This window comes from Gavia stellata, chromosome 8 (assembly GCF_030936135.1).
Source record: "Gavia stellata isolate bGavSte3 chromosome 8, bGavSte3.hap2, whole genome shotgun sequence".
Lineage (NCBI taxonomy): Eukaryota > Metazoa > Chordata > Aves > Gaviiformes > Gaviidae > Gavia > Gavia stellata.
Genome location: NC_082601.1, coordinates 19,193,125 through 19,214,346, shown reverse-complemented (window position 1 = coordinate 19,214,346; position 21,222 = coordinate 19,193,125). Strand labels below are relative to the sequence as shown.

General features: G+C 42.0%; 1 protein-coding gene across 1 annotated transcript in view; it reads left to right on the top strand.

The window, feature by feature from the left end:
* The first annotated feature begins 3,716 nt into the window (after nt 1–3,716).
* PLA2R1 (phospholipase A2 receptor 1) overlaps nt 3,717–21,222 on the top strand; it is a 44,360-nt gene continuing 26,854 nt past the window's right edge. Inside the window, exons 1-9 of the mRNA XM_059820349.1 lie at nt 3,717–3,825; nt 7,299–7,682; nt 9,935–10,102; nt 11,242–11,415; nt 12,537–12,650; nt 13,318–13,461; nt 14,464–14,652; nt 16,129–16,286; nt 17,648–17,755. Coding sequence (XP_059676332.1) covers nt 3,717–3,825; nt 7,299–7,682; nt 9,935–10,102; nt 11,242–11,415; nt 12,537–12,650; nt 13,318–13,461; nt 14,464–14,652; nt 16,129–16,286; nt 17,648–17,755 — 1,548 coding nt within the window. The remainder of the gene's footprint in view (nt 3,826–7,298; nt 7,683–9,934; nt 10,103–11,241; nt 11,416–12,536; nt 12,651–13,317; nt 13,462–14,463; nt 14,653–16,128; nt 16,287–17,647; nt 17,756–21,222) is intronic.

Below are 21,222 nucleotides of genomic sequence, written 5' to 3'. Positions count from 1 at the left end.
TCAAATATGGGAAAAATACAGGTAAGGCGGGCCGATTTTGTGTGCAGTACTGTAATTATGTAAGTGTGGAAAAGGAACCCTTGTCAGAAAAGGATGAGAATGGCAAAAAAATGACTGTGTTACATGGAAGGATGAATGACATACCAGGTATGGCTGTGCCAAGGATCTCAAAGGGAAAGGATAAGGTGAAGACAGACTTTGGGAAACTAATGAGGATGGGCCAGAGGCAGTTGTTTTATTGCAAGTATTGCAGTATTTGATTCTTTCCTTTAATGCTGCATCGGATGGATTACATAAATGTCTGTCTGCTATTGAATTTGATACCACTGCCAATCAACAGCCAGTCTGACATGATAGATTTATAGTAACAGTAAAATTTCTGCCCAATATTAAAGCATCTATATTCTAACAAACCATTCTGGATTTGTGTCAAGTGAGCATTTACCGGGAGAGGAGTGACGGAGGGCTTGGAAAGGTGAGGATTCCCGAAGGAGTGGCTCATGTGGCACAGTAACAGCCATGTAGGTAGTTACCCTCTCCAACTCGTGTCCTTGCAGGAACAGCAGCTGTCTAGCAGAGTTTTAGAACCATAAGGCTGTATTAATGCTCTTGGTGTTACCATTATAAGGGAGTTTTTCATTTTGGAAACAGATGTTTCCAGCCTAAAGCTATGAACAGCTAACTAATAACACTTACGAGTCACATTTAGAGGAACACATTCTGACTAGTGAACATTACACTGGCAGTTTGCAAATAGGGTTTTCAGTTAACCTGAAACTGGCCAGTGCAAGCTGTCCTGTAGGGCTGTCTTACCCGACGTGGGCTGATGGGGACCGAAACTGCAGAGCCTGGCAGCCGCAGCGATTGCCTGGGAGCACGGGAGGACCGAGTGGTGTAACAGGAACACGCAGGTAGAGCTGCCAAAAGGAAGAGGGGTGTTGCTGGGCATGGCTGAGACTGTCAGAGGGGGTAGGGACGGTGGATGCAGTGCCTGTAGTGCCTGTAGCCAGGTGTAACTGGAATGGCAGAACTGATAAATGAGAGTAGTTCTGTGTCTGGGGTAAACGGGAAAACTTTTAAATGGAAGGGAAGATGAATACAAACTTGGGGGTTGCCTGGGAACTGTAATTTTTCAGAGCTAAAGAGGACCTAGGACGGTGACTCTGAAAAAGATGGAATTGTTGCTTGCTGGGCACAGCTACTGCAAGCAATTTTGGTCCTGATTTTTCTTGCTAGCTATTCTCTGGTTTGGTATTCCCATTCTGCCTGGTAGGAAAAAAAATACGAGACCTGCCCTCAGACTTCAAATTATTAACAGAAATTACTGCGTGAGAAGATGCTGAGCACATGACATACTGGATCTGTGTGTGTGTCTTGGAAAAGCAATGGGTAGAGAAAACAGAATTAGTGTGAATTTGATGAGGGCTTGTATTTATGGATGAGGGCCACGAACATGCACTGGGTTCATATGTGTGTATAAGCTTCTTAGAGAAGGCTGAGTTAATGTCTAAGCAAAGACAGGGGAAGGTATTGAACATCTGCAGAGAGTACCTAAATAACAAAGGTAGATCAGCTCAGACAAGTGCATATATATATATATACACACATACACACACATATGGGTCCAAGTATATACAAAAAGAAAGAGAACAGATCATCGACAGATAAATGAAGAGAAAAATATTTACAGAAAGTGGGTTCCAGACAGAAAATGAAATAAAGGAGCCAAAACACTACAGCAAATGCCTTGAAGGAAGATAGGTAAAACTTCAAATAAATAAATAAATAAATAAAGAAGTGAAATGGAAAGTTATACAATTTAATGTGCAAGATAATATAAACAATGTCATCAAGTTTACTTCAGAAAGTGTTGCCAACCGTGTTGGTTTTACAAGCCACTATGCCAGCAAAGATGTCATCTTATTATAATGAAGTAGGTATAGATTAGCTATGAGTACCCAGGCCAGTGTACCTGCAGCTGGGCTAGAAATGATCTACCAGATTAGTAAGAACAGAATAGATTCAAGACAGTAAAAAACTGTTTAGTCAAAGAGGAAGATCGGACTAACAAAGAAAAAAAAGAATCAAGGAAAACTACTCAGAATTAATAAGTTGCTAATTTGCATTTAGTAAAATATTTACATAAACATTGTTGAGATGTTCATTATTAGGAATCTATAATCAGAATGTGCTTACTTTGATCTTACTGAAATGAGCAGAAAAATCCACCTGAGGTGGGGCTCCTTCCCACAACCCAGAGCAGCCTCATTTTTGCTCATTGGCACCTTTGTTTTTCAATGTAGTACCAAAAACAGAGTGTGATCTCTCAGCGTGACCCAGAAGCAGGTTCTGCAGCAAGAGAGCCCTTTTCTGGAGCCCAGTGTTCAAAGCGGTGGCCATATACTCCTGAAGAGATGTAGGCAGTTCCGAGTGGCCAGGTTTTCATCAATGGCTCAGTAACAAGCTTCTCTCTCAAAATGTGACGTTCTCTGGAAGCTGCAGCTTTCTTGAGAGGTACATTACAGCTCCTTCAGAGTTACAACCCTTCTGTCTTGCAAAGTCAGGTCACTTTTAGAACAGCTTGTTCAGCAATTTTTCCTGCTGTTTGTTCTCTGCCAGAAGTTTTTATCGTCTGTTAAACTGGGAGAAATGCCTCCAGTTACTGACTTCTTTGTAAGTGTTCAGCTTCCCTTGCTTAATTCCTTCTTCTACCAAACTACCAGTGAGAAGCTCCCCCCAAGCCCAGAGGTTTGTTTCCATCCTTGTAACATGATTAAGGTGGACATGAGGCAAGAGACGCTGAGTTACGCTCCAACACTGTACATTTATTTTTATACATTTATGTATATACATTTACATACTTTTATATACTTGCCTGCTATGCATAAAGAACAATGCAGAAACATGCTTATGCAGATTAAAAACGAACTGTCCTGCTGATTTCGGTAAAACTACTCTATCTTTAACCCAGAGGTTCTGCTTTCAACTTTCCCTCTATTTATAGCTTCAGTTAAGACTCAAACTCAATCCACGTGGGGAAGCTCCTGTGAATATTCGACTGAAAATGGAGATGAACAAAATGGAAGAAGGCAATTATTTTTCCCCATGCCAAAATGTAAAATGACTCCGAGCTGACAAGCTGACTAGCTAAAACCCCAAGTCTCTGAGCGGGGTCTGTAAAAGTGGGGACGCTCAGGGACAGAGCAGCGACCCTGTGAACACGGACTGTGCGATCAGTGGTCTCCCACCGCCAGTGTCTCTCTGCAATTTTCTGGTTCTTCGTAGGACCGGAGTACCTGGAGTGGAGGCACGAGAACGTACGCGTTTCCAGATGGAAAACAAGGTTAATACAGAGCTTTTTGTCCGCCTGAATGCACAGCCCCGATCGCGGCGGGCGGCCCGGGCTGCATGAGCCGCGGACCCAGGCACAGCCGAGCGCTCTCCGGCGGCGACCCCGCCGGGGGACGCGGGCGGGGCGGAGGGCGCGGCGGGCGGCTCCAGCGTGACTGCCGCGACCTCCCCCGCGCCCCTCCCGCCTCCCGCGGCCGCACGGAGGGAGCCCGCGGGCCTCACCCCCGGGCCGGGCCGCCCCTCCTCCCCGCCGCGGGGCGCCGCCGGGGTGGGATCGCTCCTCTGCCCTCCCCGGGGCAGGGCTCGGCGGGGCCTGTCCCCCGGCGCGGAGCGGAGCGGCAGCGGGTGGGCGCAGTGCCGCGGCGATGCTGGGCGTGCGGCTGCGGCTCCTGGCGTGCTGCCTGCTGCTCGGCGGCCGCGGCCCGGCGCGGGGGGCCGCCGCCCTCAGCCGGGACGAGGTGCCCTCCCTTCGGAGTGAGTGACGCCTCCGGGGGGCGGCCCGGGGAGGGAGCGGGGGGGCGGCGCGGGGCGCGAACCCCGGGGGGCCCCGCGGCGGGGCGGGGGGCGCCGTTGGTCGGGCAGCGGCGGCGTCCCCGCTCCTCGCCGGGCCGAGCCGTTAGCCCCCCCCGGCCGCTCCCCGGCCCCGTACGGGGCTTGCGGCGGGGAGGAAGCCCGCGGGGTCTCCCCCGGGCCCCGGCGGCCCCGAGCGCTGCGGGCGGCCGGTCGTGTCAAGGCGGGGGCGAGCCTCCGGCAGCGGTCAGCCCGACCCCGGCCGGGCGGGTGTGGGCAGGGGGAGGTCTCACCCCGCACAGGGCTGAGGGGTTTGGGAGGAGTGAGGTGCCGAGGGCAGGCACTGAACCCCTGCGGACCTGCCTGCTGGCTGTGCCCTGCGCCCTTTTCAGCCTCCCCGCGTACTGCTCTGCTGCCCGTTGCTTTCATCGAACCTGGAGGGACTATAGATGAGTGTTTTTCTCGTTTCCAATGAATTCCAGTTATTTTCTGTATTACCACATAAGCAATTCTCACTGCTTTTTGGGGGAGAAGGAAGTGGGAGGCGAGGAGGAAGGAAGTGAAGATATCTTGTTCTCCTCGTTTTGTTACAGCCGTCTATTCACGATTAGCTGTGTTGAATCTAAGTAGACAGGAATTTCGAGGTACTGGTCAATCAGCTGTTCATCTGTGGCTTCACGTCAGCTTGAGGCTTTGCTTCTGGGAGTTCGTTTCTTGTCACCTTGTCCTTGTATGGAGGGGCCTGGAAGTAGGAGAAGCAGGATCTTTCCGAAGGCCTCCCTCTGCCCTGTCAATTCCTAAAGCATAGGCTATCTCTTCTCCTTGGGTCCTCTGGAGCTTGCAGGTTTATAGAGCCCCTTGCAGCTCTTCACCTGCAGGATTTTGAGCACAGAATCCTCCCCGACCCCAGGAGCTTTGTAACAAAACCCTTCTGTGAGACCACCTGTAAAATGGATGGTGTAGCTTTCGAAGAAAGCTGAAAGGAGGGGAGCCCGAGAGGCATTCCCAGGGCTCGGTGTTGACAGTTGTCTCATTACCCCATTGAGGAGGCAAGAGGCTGAGCAGGGGCTGGTGGAGCTGTCACTGAGCCTGCCAGCTCTTGTGTCTTCTGCCTTAAGCTGGCAGTTATCTGGCAGTCCTCAGGCCAGCACAGCTGTCTTGCCAAGCGCATTTTGTAGTTGGGGAGCGGAAACCATATTCGGAACAGGGCTTGTGTGGCTCAAGAATTGTGGTCTGGCTGTTCTTGGCGTAAGTTGCTGCGGAAGGAAAAATGGAAGTGTGCTATTATTCACAGAGATCCTCCAGCAGGGTTATTTGTGTAGACTGTGTAAGACCCTTATCTTTTCTCAGCAGTCGTTGCAACTCTTAAGAGCCTTACAGATAAAGGCATTCAAATATTGAGAATCCTGCATCTGGGTTGTGATGTTGCTCCTCCCACCCTCAGGAAGCTGCTGCAAGGGAGCGGCTGTGAGCTATCAAGGTGGACATAGTTTGGGAGTTTGCATAAGAATTTTATTTAAGTGAGAATCCCAGTATCACGGTGAATTAACCTTATTAATCAGTGTTTACTGGTGCTGAGAACATCCTAGCTTCCACTTACCTAGCAAAGGAACTGTGTATTTTCTTGGTCAACCAAGGTAAGACCGCTGCAGGAAGGACATACCCTAGCAAGAGAGGCAACCCCTGTTTCTGGCCATGTAGATAGAGACGCCTGTGTCGCCCATGGAGGATTGGGTTGGGTAAGAAGGGTGAAACCAGCACAAACTGCACAACTTCACAGAAAACTCAAAAGCAAAGGGCCAAGCTGGCTGGCTGTGACAGAGTGTTGTCTGATGGTTTTTCAGTGAGCTCAGACACCTGAGAGCTGTAGAAATATCATCGATTAAAGGAACCTTGCTCTGCCCCAAACGGTTAAGGACTTAACGTAGGACAGCTGCTAGGTGCTTGGGAGGTGCAATTACATAAACAGGCTGATTCTCCCCTGCTGCTAGTCAGAAAGGCTTGCCCCGGCTCTCACCCCATCACAAACTACCAATGCCTGTAGCCATGTGGAAAGCAGCTCCTGTTACCAGCGATACAACCTGCAGTGTCACTCTGTCCTCTCTGTAAGTCAGACTTGCTTGATGTGCTCTGTGCAGAAGCTGTAGCCAAAAGCCTCTTCATAATCTATAGCCTCTCTGTCCTGCTTGTTGTGCGCACGTTATATTGGTGAGCGGATCTCCTGTCTGGCTGTTACACAGCACTGTCCCACTGCTGCTTGAAAAAGCTTTCTTTTCTAGAGCTGCACCTAAACTGTATGTACTAAACCCAGACACAGCATCTGGGTGGACCTCTGCATCTCATACTTCAGATGTGGGCTATGTCAATTTTGAGAGGAGTTTTTTGTTATAGTTACTGCTTCAGGATGTTAGGGGTAGCGAATTACAGCAGCTAGAAAGCACACGTGGCAGAAATCATCACTGTAAAATTTCAAGGCAAAATGGAAGTGCTGCTGAGGTTTTTAATGTGTAATCTCCTGAGGCATAAAAATAAGTATCTCGCTTATAACGTGAGAGGAACTCCATGGGTTAATTAGCATTGAATTTCAGAGTGAAGGAAATAGCTGAGCTGTTACAGGTTTATATTTTGCTGATTTCCAGTTCCTCAGCTGCCCTCATTTTTTTCAGTCTATATGCTCAGTTAAACATTTGCTCCCAAGACATTAAACAGCTGACTTTTTTTCACATACTTATAATGTGATGTCACATAGTTCAGTGAATTTCTACATGATTCCAAGAAAGCTGGGATGTCAGGCTAACCCCACAACATCTGTTATGGTCCAGGGTAGTCATGTGTGGTTGAACAATATGCATCTGACAGGGAAGACATACTTTAACCCTTGGCCACCAGCTCTCATGATACAGATAAATCCCACCCTTTCTGTATCCTATTTACAATGCAGAATATTTTCTTTCTGCCTCTATAGTTGCAGAGAGTGAAGAACGAATATGGCAGAGAGTATAGCAATGTCAGCCTTAAACTTTACAGCTTTTGCTTTGATTGCATTCTGCAATCATCGCAGAGAATTATTTTACAATACACACCATGACTTCTTTTAATACTTAAATCTCTATTCCATTATTGGGTACTTCTTGGTGACCAGTGTTTTTTTTCTTTGAACACGACTGATGTTTTTGAGCACCCCATTTTCTTTATTGCTATCCAACTTGAGTAATATTACTTAGCCTTGCTTTTGTGATCTTTCAAGCGGTCTACATGTTAAAAAGTCAGCTGGCAGTAAATTTAGACCAGTACTCTTATTTTCTGAAGTGCCAGTTATTCTGATGGATTTTTGTTTTCTTTCTAAATAGCTCCAACTAAAACATTTGTCCTTTGATACTATTTGATCAATTGCAGTATTCTACAGAGTGAAACTTCTTTTTTTCCCCCCCCTACAGATAAAGGGATATTTATTATCCAAAGTGAAGACTCCAACTTGTGCATTAAAGTGGATACAGTTGGCCTTGTTCTGGAAGACTGCGGTCAACTCTCAAAAGACATGTTATGGAAATGGGTATCCAATCGCCGTCTTTTCAACATAGGCAGAAGTACCTGCCTAGGACTGAACATTAGTAGACCAGAACAGCCGTTAAGTATGCTTAAATGTGACTCAACTCAATACTCACTATGGTGGAATTGTGATGGAAAAGCATTAGTTGGTGTATCAGAGTACAAATTAGCTGTTGAAAACAGCAAACGTATTGTAGCCAGAAAAAGATCTGCTTACCAATGGAAACAGTACATGTCCTATGATGAAGACCTTTGTGAACACCCGTTTGAAGGTAAAGATAAAATTTTGTCATAAAGATGTACGTGGGGAAAGTTTTCAAAAGTTCTTTTGAAGTATGGTCAGGTGCTTATGATCCCTTCCAACCTGTATTGTGGTTTGGGACTCAAAGTTTGGGTTTTTTATATGCAGTGATTGAGGTGAGCATACCGTGCAATTGATTTTTCTCCTTAACGGTTATATGGACCCAAAAAAAGCGCTAGTATCCTTGCAAACCAGAAAACGCTCATTTCAAATCTTCTATAAAATAAAAAGTGGAACTAAGGATTTGCTGTTGCCTGTCCTGCAGCTTTCATTATCAGATAAACCCAAAGAGAGATAAGGAAGGATTTGGAATTCCCGTCACTGCAAATCGATCTGCCATCGCAGCATGCGTGAACCAAAGTTTTGCAACGTTCAACACCTGGACTCTGAACATGCCAAACTTTGGAGCAGAGATCAGGCTTTTGATTAATCCTGCTGTACAGCTAGCGAAGGTGTAGGAATGTGTGTCAAGATCCAGGTCTGCAGACCTGAACAGTTTTCCAAGTATAAGGACTAAGATAAACCCATTTACCATGAACAGCAACAGACAGACTGTACCTTGACCCCATCCTCAGCCTCTCCTCGGCATTTCTGTAGAAGGAAAGACGTAATGTTTGCACAGTGTGTCTCAGACTGGAGCTGTTGATTCTCCCTGTTTGAACTGGGTGTTTGGGTTGCAGAGCTCTCGTCTCAGTGGTTTCCTCTGTAGGTGCAGCGGGTCTTGGCCTCTGCTCTCTCTAAAGTCATTCCTGTGGGACCTGTGATAACTGGGAAAGCACTATAGCATCCAACCTCTTCTTTAAAACCTAGTGGAGTTTATACTTAAGACCAGACAAAAATATTTAAACCCACAAAAACTCTTACACATTTGGTACGTACACATATTGAGATGAAAGTAGACCTGGTTTAGCCCTAGTACTGGAACATCTGGGAGAAGAGCATCAGCCTTAGGCAGGCATTTCTAGCCTAGTTTCAGGACCAAAGTCATTAATTGTGTTGGCAAAACCTCTTTCACCTCTATTTTTCTCCTTCTACCTTAGCATATGCACATGCAAATACAAGTCAGCCTGCTAGTCCACCAGATCGGGGGGATCTGTACCTTCAAAGAAAAAGTGTATTTAACTATGGTGAGAGGACTATAGCTATTGAATTTGGTTTCCTGCCAGGACTGAGATAATCCCTTGCACCTCCGTAGCTAGCAGCATGGTAGCAGGCAGGCAGAGAAGCAATCCTGTTGTTTTTGGTTTGTTTTTTTTTTTTACCCATGTTCTTTGTATCATCTGTTCATATCAGAAGGCTTTAAAGGGGATTTACAATGTGTAAACTGCTTTTTTATACGTGTGCAGCCAGCCATTAACTCTGGAAACCTCTAGGAACCTGGCAGTATGTACTGATTCTGTAGTTGAAGGACTTCGATCTTTAGGCTATCAACATGGGATCCTTGACAAACAATTTCATTCTAAGTGTGATTGTGGTTCTTTGACCTTCTGTAGAAGCTCTGAGGTTAAGGAGACACTGAGGTAAAGCTTTTACAGCTTTCAGTTGCACTGGATTCTCTAAATAATTTGGTACTGAAAAGTACAATAGGAAAATATTTAAAATATTTTATAAGGCATTAATTGATTGTGACAACAGATGTATGTAACATCAATTCTTTAGCTAGATTATTATTTCCCATGGTATAAACACTTATTTTTAAAAGTTTATTTAATATTCCTTTGTCTTTCACATTTCCTTTCTCATAGAATGACAAAGAGAATGGAAAAAAACATTAGAAATCCACTTTATAAAGAGTGGGAGGAGCAGGGGAAATCATGCTAAATTGCTCGTCTGTCATAGACTAACATATAAAAAATAAGTAGTGTTTGCATCTGAGCATGTACTGATTCTTCTAACAATTGTTTTATGTAGTTGTTCTGAAATATAAGTGCAGATTTTATAAGATAATTGTTCAGGGCTTTTTTTTTTAATTGTCGTAGGGTATGAGAATGTGCCTTGTTTCATGGTAATAAATTTCGTAAATTATTATTTCCAAATTCTGCTCACTGAAGTTATGCTGCACATACTTGTAATAATGCTGTTATCAATTACAAATTAAAATTAGAAAATAACTTTAGATATTTTGGTTTTATTGTTGCTGTTAAAAACAGGAATAATGAAATATGGGGGGGAGGAAATTTCTGTGGAGGCATTCTTTTAATCTCTGCATTTTGTTTGTTACAGAAACATATACCTTGCTGGGAAATTCTTTCGGTTTCCCATGCGTTTTTCCATTTAAATATAACAACAAGTGGTATTATGAGTGTACCAAAGATGGAAGAGAATTTGACTGGTGTGCCACAGCAACTCACTATGAACAAGATGAAAAATGGGGGTTTTGCCCAAATGCTGGTAAGGTGTTGCTTGTCTTCTCTTCCCCCCATCCCCTGCTCCCTGCCCCAGAGCATCTTTGCTCTTTATTAATAATTCTAGGATGCACTCTGTTTTGGATTACTTCCCTTCTGTTAGGAGAGAATACCTCTTAAAAACAACCACCAAAATAAGAGTTTTATTAGTAGATTAAGACTTCTGTTTAGGAGATTTTATCATAATTTATCATGTTTGGCCTTTGGAGACCCAAGTCCTCGTCCCAAAAGCAAAACTACACGGGGTGAGCAAAAGGATGTTATTCTGCGCAGCCCATTGACCTTACCCTGCAGCTAAACCCCTCTCTCCTCTGTCCCAGTGATACATAGGGAGCTTCTCTGAAGCATCTAAAATAAGGGTTGCTCTTGCAAAGTCACGTTCTGCTTTTGACTGCATTACATCTTGCACATTCCTTTTCCTCTGTGCACTACTTGGACACGTCTTGGGCCTAAAACACTTGGAAGTAATAGCTTTAAAAATACTTGCTATCGGAAAGATTTTGGATGTATAATCTTCATGAATATTCCAGCTTCTTGCATAAATAAGCAAAATGGTATCTTCTGTCAGCAGATGTGGTTTGGAAAAGCCCTGCTTGCTCAAGCTATGTTTCAGATCTCTGTTCCAAAGCGTCTTAAAAACAGCTGTAAATGTGTCTTTGTAATGGGGATTTCTGGGCTACCATTATAAAAGGTGGTATTTTCAGTCTTGCTTATACTTTGTAATTATAGTAAGTTTATTCTCTTGAGTACAAGATAGAAGGAGACCCAGTGACTGCTCCGCCACAAGTTGGGTGAGGTGTTCATAGTTTGACTATTTCAACATTCAGCTTTAGGAACAAATGATCAGCTGGTATAAATTAAAATGTAGCTCTGTTGGCTTCATGAAAGCTGTGAAAATCACCACCAGCTGCAGATCGTCTCCTGAGTATTTTATCAACCGTATGAAATACGGAGCAACATTTTATTCTGTTAGTGCCCTATTTCCACGTGTTCTTTTACAAAGGAATGCAAAAGGAGTTTGTAATGATGCTTCCATTGGCATGCTACTGTCATTAATTAATTGTATTGTTCAAGATGTTGTATTTCTGATTAGTTTGTAGCCGTGACGAGTCTGTTTTTGAGCAGAGAGCGGCTGCGATGTTTTTTGGAAGAAGAACCCCAATACGCACCTTTGCTACCAGTTCAACCTTGCGTCTGTGCTGACCTGGCATGAGGCACGGGCCGCCTGTCAGCTGCAAGGAGGAGACCTGCTGAGCATCACCGACCCCGAAGAGCAGAACTACATAAGTAACTTAAGCAGTGAGTAGGCATTTCTCTGGGGACCTTGCAGGAAACCTGTTGTTAGAGTTCCACTTTACCCGTGAAAAAGGGGTGAGCTTTGGAGCTTAATACTCTGTGTGATGTCTCTCCCATTGCTGCTTGCGAGGCTTCCTCACATAACACACCTCAGTAGAGCTGTTTGAAAAAGCAAGGGTGAAGGTAAGTTACAAACTTAATAAACAGAGTGCAGAAGTGGTGGTATGTGTTGTGAGAGGACGTAATTGTCAATTCTCCCGCCCCGCAGAGACTCCCATTCATTTTTGCAGCTGTGGTTATGGAGCGTGTTTGTTTTCTTTGGAGAATTATACAAATATTTACCTTCTCTGCAATGTACCCTGGTGTCCCTTTCTCCTGTTAAGTTTTCTTTGCAGGCAGGACTTAACCAAATGTGAATGACTAGGACATTTCTGCAGGCTTGAAGTAAATGTCCTGTATGGGAAAAATGCCAACTCTGTTTTCATAAATGGATGGTATTTCTTCTCTGATAAGCCTTTTGCTTTCCCCATAGCAGAAGGAGTCTCAGACAAATTTTGCAGAGCCTTCTGACAGCACGGCTTTTGTGGGTATTTTACCGTGCGTGGAGAGGACCAAGCGGAGAAATGGGTGGTAAAGCAGTGATGTGAAAGGCTGCCTCAGGTTTCTTGCCCATTGCTTCCCATTATTGCTGATTTTCAATTGCAGGATATAAGCTAACAGGAAGTTTTTTAAACTATTTCATTAGCTTTTTGATATGCCTGCAGGCTGTAAAGGGACTGAAAGTTGTTTGGTTTATGGAAAGCTGAAACAGGCTAGCGTTTGTGTAGGTGTTTGTTCTAGATTTAACTTCTGAGGTCAGCAACAGCTTCTGCAGGAAGGGTTTGCAGGATGAGTAGCTTTTGAAGGATGCAGACCTTTGGGTTTATTCCTTTTCATCTCTGTGTTGATTAACAAAGTAATAGACTTTTTCTAAGGACAGAAAAAACAACCTGAGCTTTCTGGAGACTGCCGAGGTTTTGTTTCATTCCTATTGTAACAAGTCAGGACAGCAGATCTATATCTGTAGATATTTTAAAACACGGGGACAGCATGAAGTATTATTTTGTTTATTTTTTCTGTTTCAGGGCAGTTAAATGCCACAGACATGATGCTGTGGATGGGTCTGAATCGACTGGAGGAAGATGCTGGCTGGCAGTGGTCAGATGGAGCACCGCTAGTGTTTGTGAACTGGAGAGCAAGTACTTGATGTTCCTCTTGGATATGTTATAGCAGTGTAATTACATGCTCTCTGTAACTGCAGCTTAGATACAAGAGTGCTGTTCCTACAGCTACGTTTGAAAAGTGAATCAAGTGAACCAGTGTACCTCTTTTTTTGTAGAAATACCTATTCATATTCATGAACTAAAAGCCCTTTTAGGGTTGTAGCATCAATTGAGATGGATCTGTTCAAAGAGTTAACGAGCTAGCCCTTTTATTGTTTAGTTTTAAAGGTGTTTTTAAGATTCCAGTTGCATATTTAAAAGCCATGTTCTAGCTAATGTCATGGAGGGAAGGAGTTTTAATTTGTTTATGTTAACATACTGTAATTAACAGTAGAATATTAACATGAGCTTTGTGACTTGGTTTCTTCCATTTTGAGGTCCGTCCACCAGCACATGTAACATAGACACTAGAGCTTATTTCAGCCTCTCATCTGATAGCAGCAGCCAGGGAGGGATTGCCACGCATATATAAACCATGGTCAATGTTCAGCTCTCCATAGTATTGCTGTAATGTTACTAGAAGTTTTGGTGTGCAGGGATGTTGACACGTTCATTCAATAAGATGCAGAGAGCCTTACAACACCATTTTACAAGTAAGAACTGATTTTTTTTAATTGTGTGCTTCTCAAAAATGTGTTTGCAGATGTCTCTGATAGCCGTTTTAGAGAAAATCATTGTGCAGTGATTAATTCAAAGTTGAAGTATGGCTGGCAAAGTTATTTATGTGAATCTGGATTGCCTTTTGTATGCAAAAAATACTTAAATAAGACAGAGCATGAAACATTGGGTAAGTCTCTCAATGTTACTATTTGTGGGTATGGAAGGAGAACGAGAGGAAGCCACCTGATTATAAAGTCAGCAGAACAGAGTCTTAGCTGGACTAAATAGATGGGTTTACTAGTTTAAGTTGAATACAGTTTACCTTAACTGAAGTAGTAATGCTTTCTTCTGTTTAAATGCAGTCCTGGAAAACAGGCTGAGAGTCTTAAAACTAACAATTTTAATATACATAGCATTTAATTGGTTCCTTACATGATCAGAGGCTTACAGCATGCTCATTCTCTTTATATTAAAATAGAACCACACCATAGAGTTTAAAAATAGGTTTTCAGTTTTGAATGAAATTAACCAATGGCCCACAGAAAAGAAAGTTGTATAAATGCAGCTTAAAATTTGCAGTTATTTTTATGGCAGGCTGTACTTTTGATATACAAAAAAGCATTGTATATGTATTTCTAAAAGTGTTTATATAATGAGTATAGGTTATATAGTACATAGAATGCCTCAGGCTTGCGTTCTGTGGGAAAGTTAAACACAGAATTGAGTTTATTAGAACATTAATTTTTGCTTTGATAAGAACAAGTTATATAGGTTCAGCTTATTCCTGATAACTTAAAAAGAAGTTTCCCTGCTTGTTTCAGATAATGAGAAAGGACTTACCCAAACTATTTGTAGGTAATGCATCTGGAAAAGCTTTAGATGGTTTTAAATCAGGTTGAGAGGTAATAAGGGAGCTACAATATGTTTTAAACTGAATAACAGATCTGTTAGTGGGTTTGCACTAGTCCAGCAGCCCAAATGGTTGTGTCATAAAATAAAGTGGTAGAAATTTCAGTTTGCTTGGTAGGTGATGCTCCATAGAGCATGTGTTTTGGCTTCCTTAAGTCATCTTGGATGACTCTGTTTTCAGTGTTTGAAGATAAAAAAATAGCTCTGAATGCATTATGAACATAGCATAACCTTGGCAATTCTTTCTAATATACACGAACTTTGTATGCTTAATTAAAAGATACATGGAGATATTATGCCACTCGTTGTGACGCTGGCTGGTACCCACACAATCGCAACTGCTACAGACTTCGTAAAGAGGAGAAGAGCTGGAACGATGCTTTTGTCTCATGCCAAAGTGACAGTAGCAGGCTCATTAGTATATCCTCCATGGCAGATGCAGAGCTGCTCCTTAACTTGCTTGAAAGTGGTGAGTTTTGGGAGTTAGTTTAAAGCGTGCAGTGTTTCTTGAAGTGTTCTGTGATGCTCGTTTGTGCTCTTTTAACATTGTTGGCCACTTAAGCACTATATTACGTGGCTCACCCAAATGATGTTTACAAAAAAAGAAAGCATGATGCGTGCTTCTAGGAGTCTTAAAAATGTATAGCATCACCTTCTCCAGTAATCATTCTTAAAACAAAGAAATGAATAAACGAAGTAAGCACAGTGAGGACACAGTAAACTCACTAGCTTTTGTCCTTTCCTGTTCCTGGCTGGTTCCTTGCAAACTGTTGCAAAATAGTCAATGATCATCCTTATGCAAGAATTGAGCTTAGAAGCAACAATAATTCAGAATATCTTTTGCTTTTAAGCTGCCCTTGTCCACACTGCGAAGCTGCTGCTGCTAGTGTGTTGGCAGAGTCCCCTTTGATGGCAGCAGGGTGTATCAAAGGAGCTATGCTAGTCCACATTGTCCTAAGAGGTAGCATAATTACACAAGGAACTTAATGAACAAAAGCTCTTCGGTGCAGTAATGCCAAGACTTTTGTTGTCATAACAGCAGCAAAGAAAAGTGAGTATTTTGTGCCTTCAGCTGACGTCAGTGTGCTGCCAGAGCTGCACAGTTTGGCCATGAGTTTAAGCTTCCCAGAGCTGGGGCACAGTGACATGTTTTATCAACTCTGTCCCATCAGCTGGGGGTGCAGGGCAGTGTGTTACACTGGATTTACTGGACATCATCTCCCATTATTGTCCCTCCTGCCACCCATCCACTTCGCTGTCCTGTCTGTCTTTCTCCTAGGAGATTAACCACTGTATCATTTTCCTCACCTCTATTAACACCCTCTATAGATACCAAATACCATTTTTTCCAGAGATGCTGTAATGGATAGATGTAATTGTATTCAGCTTTGACGTCTGCTGCTTCTGTTTCAGTCCTACTTCAGGCTTCTCTTCAGAAGGGCTTATGTGCCTGAAAGCCTGTCTGCTTTTTCTGGCTGTAGTAGCTGGTCAAGTAAGACATTACATCAAACTGCAAGCCTTGTCCTTCCTATGTTTGCCAGCCACTGTGGCTACAACTGTGCTGTCACTGGAACTTATAAGCATCACTCAGAAAAACCTAAAGCTGAGTGTGCCATGGAAGATTATAAAAAGAAACCTTTCCCTTGCAGGTCAGGCTTTCTGCCACTTACAAATCAAAAGCATATGCACTTTTTTATTTTTCAGGATTTCAAAGCATATTATCACTATGTTGATCTATTTTTGACACAATTTAGCCTTCAAGGGCAGTAGAACATCATCTCGTCAGTAAGGTTTCCTAAAGTTCATACAGCTTTTTTTTTTTCCTGAAAAAAGGCAATTCTTAGGAAAATCCCATGAATAATTTTTGATAGTGGCGTTGACATTATGGGAACAACAAGCATTACTTCTTCACCATTAAAATCTGAACTCACTTATTCTTTTACAGCAAATGTAAGTGAAACGTGGATTGGGTTATACAGTAATAACACCCCAGTTGTTTTTGAGTGGTCAGATGGCACCCCAGTAAAATTCTCTAACTGGCACAGCCAAGAACCTAACACCTTTCAAAGAACAGGACAACTCTGTGTTTCAGCACAAGGATCTGTAAGTTTCCTTTTCTTTTTAAAAGAATTAGACAGACACTTTTATTTTAGCTCATAATAATTTATTTCTCACTGTGTGTACTTTTTAAAACCATGACCTGTAGACATTGTCTTTTGATTCCTGATATATTCCTGTTGTGATAAATGTAGCCTTTAGAAACCAACATATTTTGCAGCACTGATGCACAGAAAATTAATCATAGATTTTGAGTTTATGATCAATAAAAAAATGTTACCTACCTAAAGCTTGCCAAATGGAAGAAAACAAATATGAGTAGGTATTTTGATAAAGAAAAAGTAATTTAAAATCCAAGTAGTGTATATCATAATTTACGATGCATCAGTACTAGTTTTGAAAGCTTCAAATTCATGTTTTGAAAAACTGTCAGCTCTGCCTGTTTTAGCTTGCTGTCAATATTTATAAATTTTATGTAACATCTTTCAAAAACAGATAGTAATCTAAATCTACTTAAAATTATAGAAGTTGACAGCAGTAAGATTGACCCCAAATCAGTCAGGTGTTGTAAAACTGGGAGTAACTTTCAAATAACAGTATGTCCTGTCTTATCGGTATTCACGGCACTGTCAATTTTTTCGTAATTTGGTCATAAACGTACTTTACTTTTACAATTAACAGTACGTAAATTCACTAATACATGACTTACGTAAGTAGCACGATAATCCTTTAGTATGTTTCAAAAAGAGTTTCTGTTATCTCTCCAGTATTGGGTCCAGGTTGCAATCTTTAACTCATGGGAAAGCCAAGACAATTACAGTGACCTGGAAAAGTGGGTTCCCATTGGAAGCAGAAAACAGGACTTTGGTATAATTGTGGGTTTTAGATACACAAAACCGTATTTTACTCAGTTTGCAGGTGTAAAGAAATGAAAATGTAAAATACAAAGGAAAAGGAGGTTCAGGATAAAATTCTTCAAGCATTATTTTTTGGTAAATGTCCAGTATGTATAAATGTCTGAAAATTATACAAACTTTGTAATGTCTTGAGTAAGGACTGTTCAAATATGAAGATTAATCTTACAAAGAACTATAATAGATAGGAAGAAAGTTCCTGTCTATTCTGAAAAGTGCGTGCTCTGGCATGGCCATAGTGTTAGTTAATTAAGATGCATTACATCCCAGAGTGATTCAAAGAGACAAACCCTTTTGTATGATTGATTTGAGAAGTCCTGCTGACAGTGTTGGTAAAAATAAATGGTCCATCTAAGGATAAATAAATGGAATGAGAAAAATTACTTGCTTTTACTGAAAAGCTAAAATAGGAGGAGGGAGTGTAATCTATGTGTGTATAGATATGCATGAGAATATGAGTATGTACAGAATATACTTCTTTTTGTCCCTTAGGAGGGACATTGGAAGGTTAAAAAATGTGAAGACAGATCTTTCTACATTTGCAAAAAAGCAGGTGAATTTAATAATGTCTCTCCTGAGCTGGAATCAAGTTGTCCAGAGGTAAGGGGGTTTGTGGTTGGTGTTTATTTTAGAGCCTTACTAATAAAATAGAATTATATAGGAAACTTCTAAATGTAGCTCCGGAACATATGGATGTAAATAGATAGATAATTCTAGTTTTTCATGTTAAAGACATGCATGTTTTGCTAGGAAAAATCTCATTGTTTGCATTAAAGGTATGTAAAATAAATTTTAATGTAAGATTGAAAGCTTTCCCAAGATGCCTTTCATGGCTTGTTGCGTTGTGAGCGGTTGTGACCCAAGTTCCTATTTCTTTCTAGATCAAAAGTGAAAATCCTTTTGTTCACCATCTGTGCAAATAATGGCTGTTATATGATGCCTCATCCCACACATGGTTTTCATACATTTAAATGGAATGTCAGGGTGAAAAACAATCAGTTTCATTGACACGGAGAGTGAACTCTTCCACTTGTACATTAGCGTTTCTTTTGCGTTCAAACACAAATGGGAAGGAGCACAGCTATCTAAATAGGACATTGCAACAGGTTTTCAGGCTTTTAGGCTCTGCATTCTGGTAGTAAAAGGTAACGTGTTAAAGTATGATTTTATTTGCCATCGGTTCCTTTTCACAGTGTGAAAAGAACAAACTGGTAGACTTTGTGTTTTATTCAAAACTGTGGAGGAGTTTTGTGAACATCTTTTTTGATCAACAATAATCTCTTTTCTCTAACTTGCTTTACTCTTTAGCTCATTGTCTTCCTTTTTTAATTTCCTGTCCTTTTTCTTGAGAAGTCAAGAAACACAGCCAGTTCAGTTGAATTGTAAGAAGGTTGAAGCTGAACTGTTTGGAGTCAGATGCAGTGTTTCCCCAGACGCACAGTTGTTAGATCTAGAGTTCTAGTCATAACCATTATGGAAGCAGAAGTTACTGCTTGGTTCCAGTTAAACATTTGCAAAAGTCTAGGGTAACTGCATTTGTTTAATTTGGACCAATGTATTTCATCACTCAAGAATTCTATGTGTTCTTAGTGTAAGAAAGGTTTGTCACAGTCCTGACTATATGAAAAATGTGCAGAGCATCCAGACTTCCAGTTGTAGTCAGGAGCTTGACAGCACTTCAACTTCTGGTACCTCACAGGATCGAGACTCAAGAGATTGAGTCACTGGTCATAGGTAGTTTGGTCTGCTTTGGCAAACTTCCTACTCAGAATAAATTTCTGCTTGTTTCATACCCTGTAAAAACATGCTGAGCCCTGTTATAGTCCCTTGGTTTTAATAGATCCTTTTCTTTCTAATGTGAAAAAACGTATATGCATTTAAACAAAAGAAGTCAGTACTAAGCTTACTCAAAGCTACGTTTGACTTCAGACATCTTGTCTTGACAACTCACTTTCTTTTAACATTCAATGGATATGCTGCTGCTAGTTATTGGCCTAATTTTCTAGGGCTAAGTCTTTATTTCATCCAGATTTACCATTTTTTCCCTATTTTTCTGTTGCTGACTTACCTTAAATGTACAGAATATCTATTGGCGTTTCTCACGTTTGATCTCTTGCTTTGTTAACCTCATACTGTCATTCCTGTTGGATTGCTAGTAGATTCTCAGGGAGCTTTGGCCTCGGGCACAGTTGTTTGCTTTTCTAAAGCTTTATAGTCTTATGTGTTATTACTGAGCTTTCATCTCATGTTGATTTTACGACTTGTGCATCAGATGAACTAGCCTTTAACATTTTCTGTGGTTCTGCTGATTGCAGTTTTTGCAGTATGTCCCTATCAAGTTACCAGAAACCTGAGCTCTTTTTTTCCTACACTTCTGTCATCCTAAGACATAAAAAGTGCTAAGGACTTTCTTCCCTTAGCAGGTCAACTATTCTTTTTTCCTAGTCAGCAGGCTCTTACTGAGAATAAATATTTTATTGCAAAGGTCAGATTCTCTGGGCAGTTTTCCCCAACACTGAAGTAACAGTTTTAAACATTTTCTTTCAACCAGCTTTTGAAACAGGTTGTGGAGCTGTCAGCTGCTTGATCATAGAGTTGGAGATTTCTGTGTGCAGAACTGACTCTATTTGTACTGCTGGCTTTCTCCGGTCCTCTATGCTTTAATTAGCGCATCAAAAGATAACAGTATAGTACTAAATCAAACATTTGTCTTTATGGCTGTTGTAACAGGAGAGAATTGTACTTTTAAGAAGAGAATTGCTGTGCAGGCTAAAAAACCCCGTAAAGAGCAGAAGGGCAGCTGCTCAGAATAAGAGTCCATTTGGCCTCGTGTTCTGCCTCCCTCCCACAGGTGGCTGCAAGTGATGTTTGGGGAAGAGCAGGACAGGGCAAATACGGATTTTTCCTTGACCCCCAACCATTCAGGGGCTTTCCTGAGCCTTTTAAAGTTTGTGTATCTAACAGCCCGCATTGTGTTTCCACTCCAAGTGCTTGATGAATTCCCCTTGAACTCAAGCAAACTCTTTGCATTCACAGTGTTACTTAGTGAGGATATCTATAAATCTACTATCCTTTGAGTGAAAAAATGCCTCCTTCTTTCCATGTTGAACCTTCCTTCTGCTAGCTTAGCTTTGTTTGTTGCCCCCAAGGCCTTGTACTAAAGTAGTCACCCACCTCCATGGTGCTCACCATTTTGTAGACCTGTGTCATACCCTCCCTATGGCATCTCCTTTTTCCAGGCTGAAGAGTCCCACCTTGCTCAGTGACTGCTTATGTGAAAGCAGCTCCATACGTTCCATCATCCTTGATGCCCTTCTTTTCTAATATCCTTTTCCGAGACTGGGAGTCAGAACTCCAAAAAATGGCAAAAAGTGAATTCAAAAGGATAGTGTAACCTTCTCTGTTCTTTCTCTCCTCACAATTCTTAAGGTTCAATTTGATTTTTTGACTAAGCTGATGTTTCATGGAACTTAACCATCATAACCCCCGAATCTCATTCCTGCATGGTGGGAGTGAGATAGCTGTCTCTCACTTCATACATGAAGTGATTGGGGGGTGCAGGGGAGGTCCCCATGTGCATCACTTCATATTTATCTGTACAGAATACCATCTGCCATTTTATTGACCATTTACTCAGCGTTTTAAGTTTGGAATTTCTCAGTCTGTGCTTGCCCTCAGTGCAAGCTTACTGGCCTCCAGTTACTCTACAAATTTTTTTTTTTTAAGTAAGTATTAGTGTCAAATTACTTTCCTCCAGTCTTTAGGCACCAAGAAAGCTTTAAGAGGAAGGTTATGCAGTGCCATTTGCTCCAGATTAAAATTTCCGAGAGGTTTGGATGATTGTGTTTGCCTCACTGAAACCAGTGCATTTATCACTCAAGAATTCCAGTTGAAGGAAACCAGACGTTTGCCATTTCTTACCTGCGTCCCCATAGAGGGTTTTTTAGTCAATATTTAGCCCTCTTCCAGCCCCCAGCCCCTGAGTTCGAGTGCACATCAAAGTGAAAGCGGCGTTGCTGTGTCCCTCGTGGGACTGCCGAGAGCCCGCTGGGTCCCCGGGCGCTGCT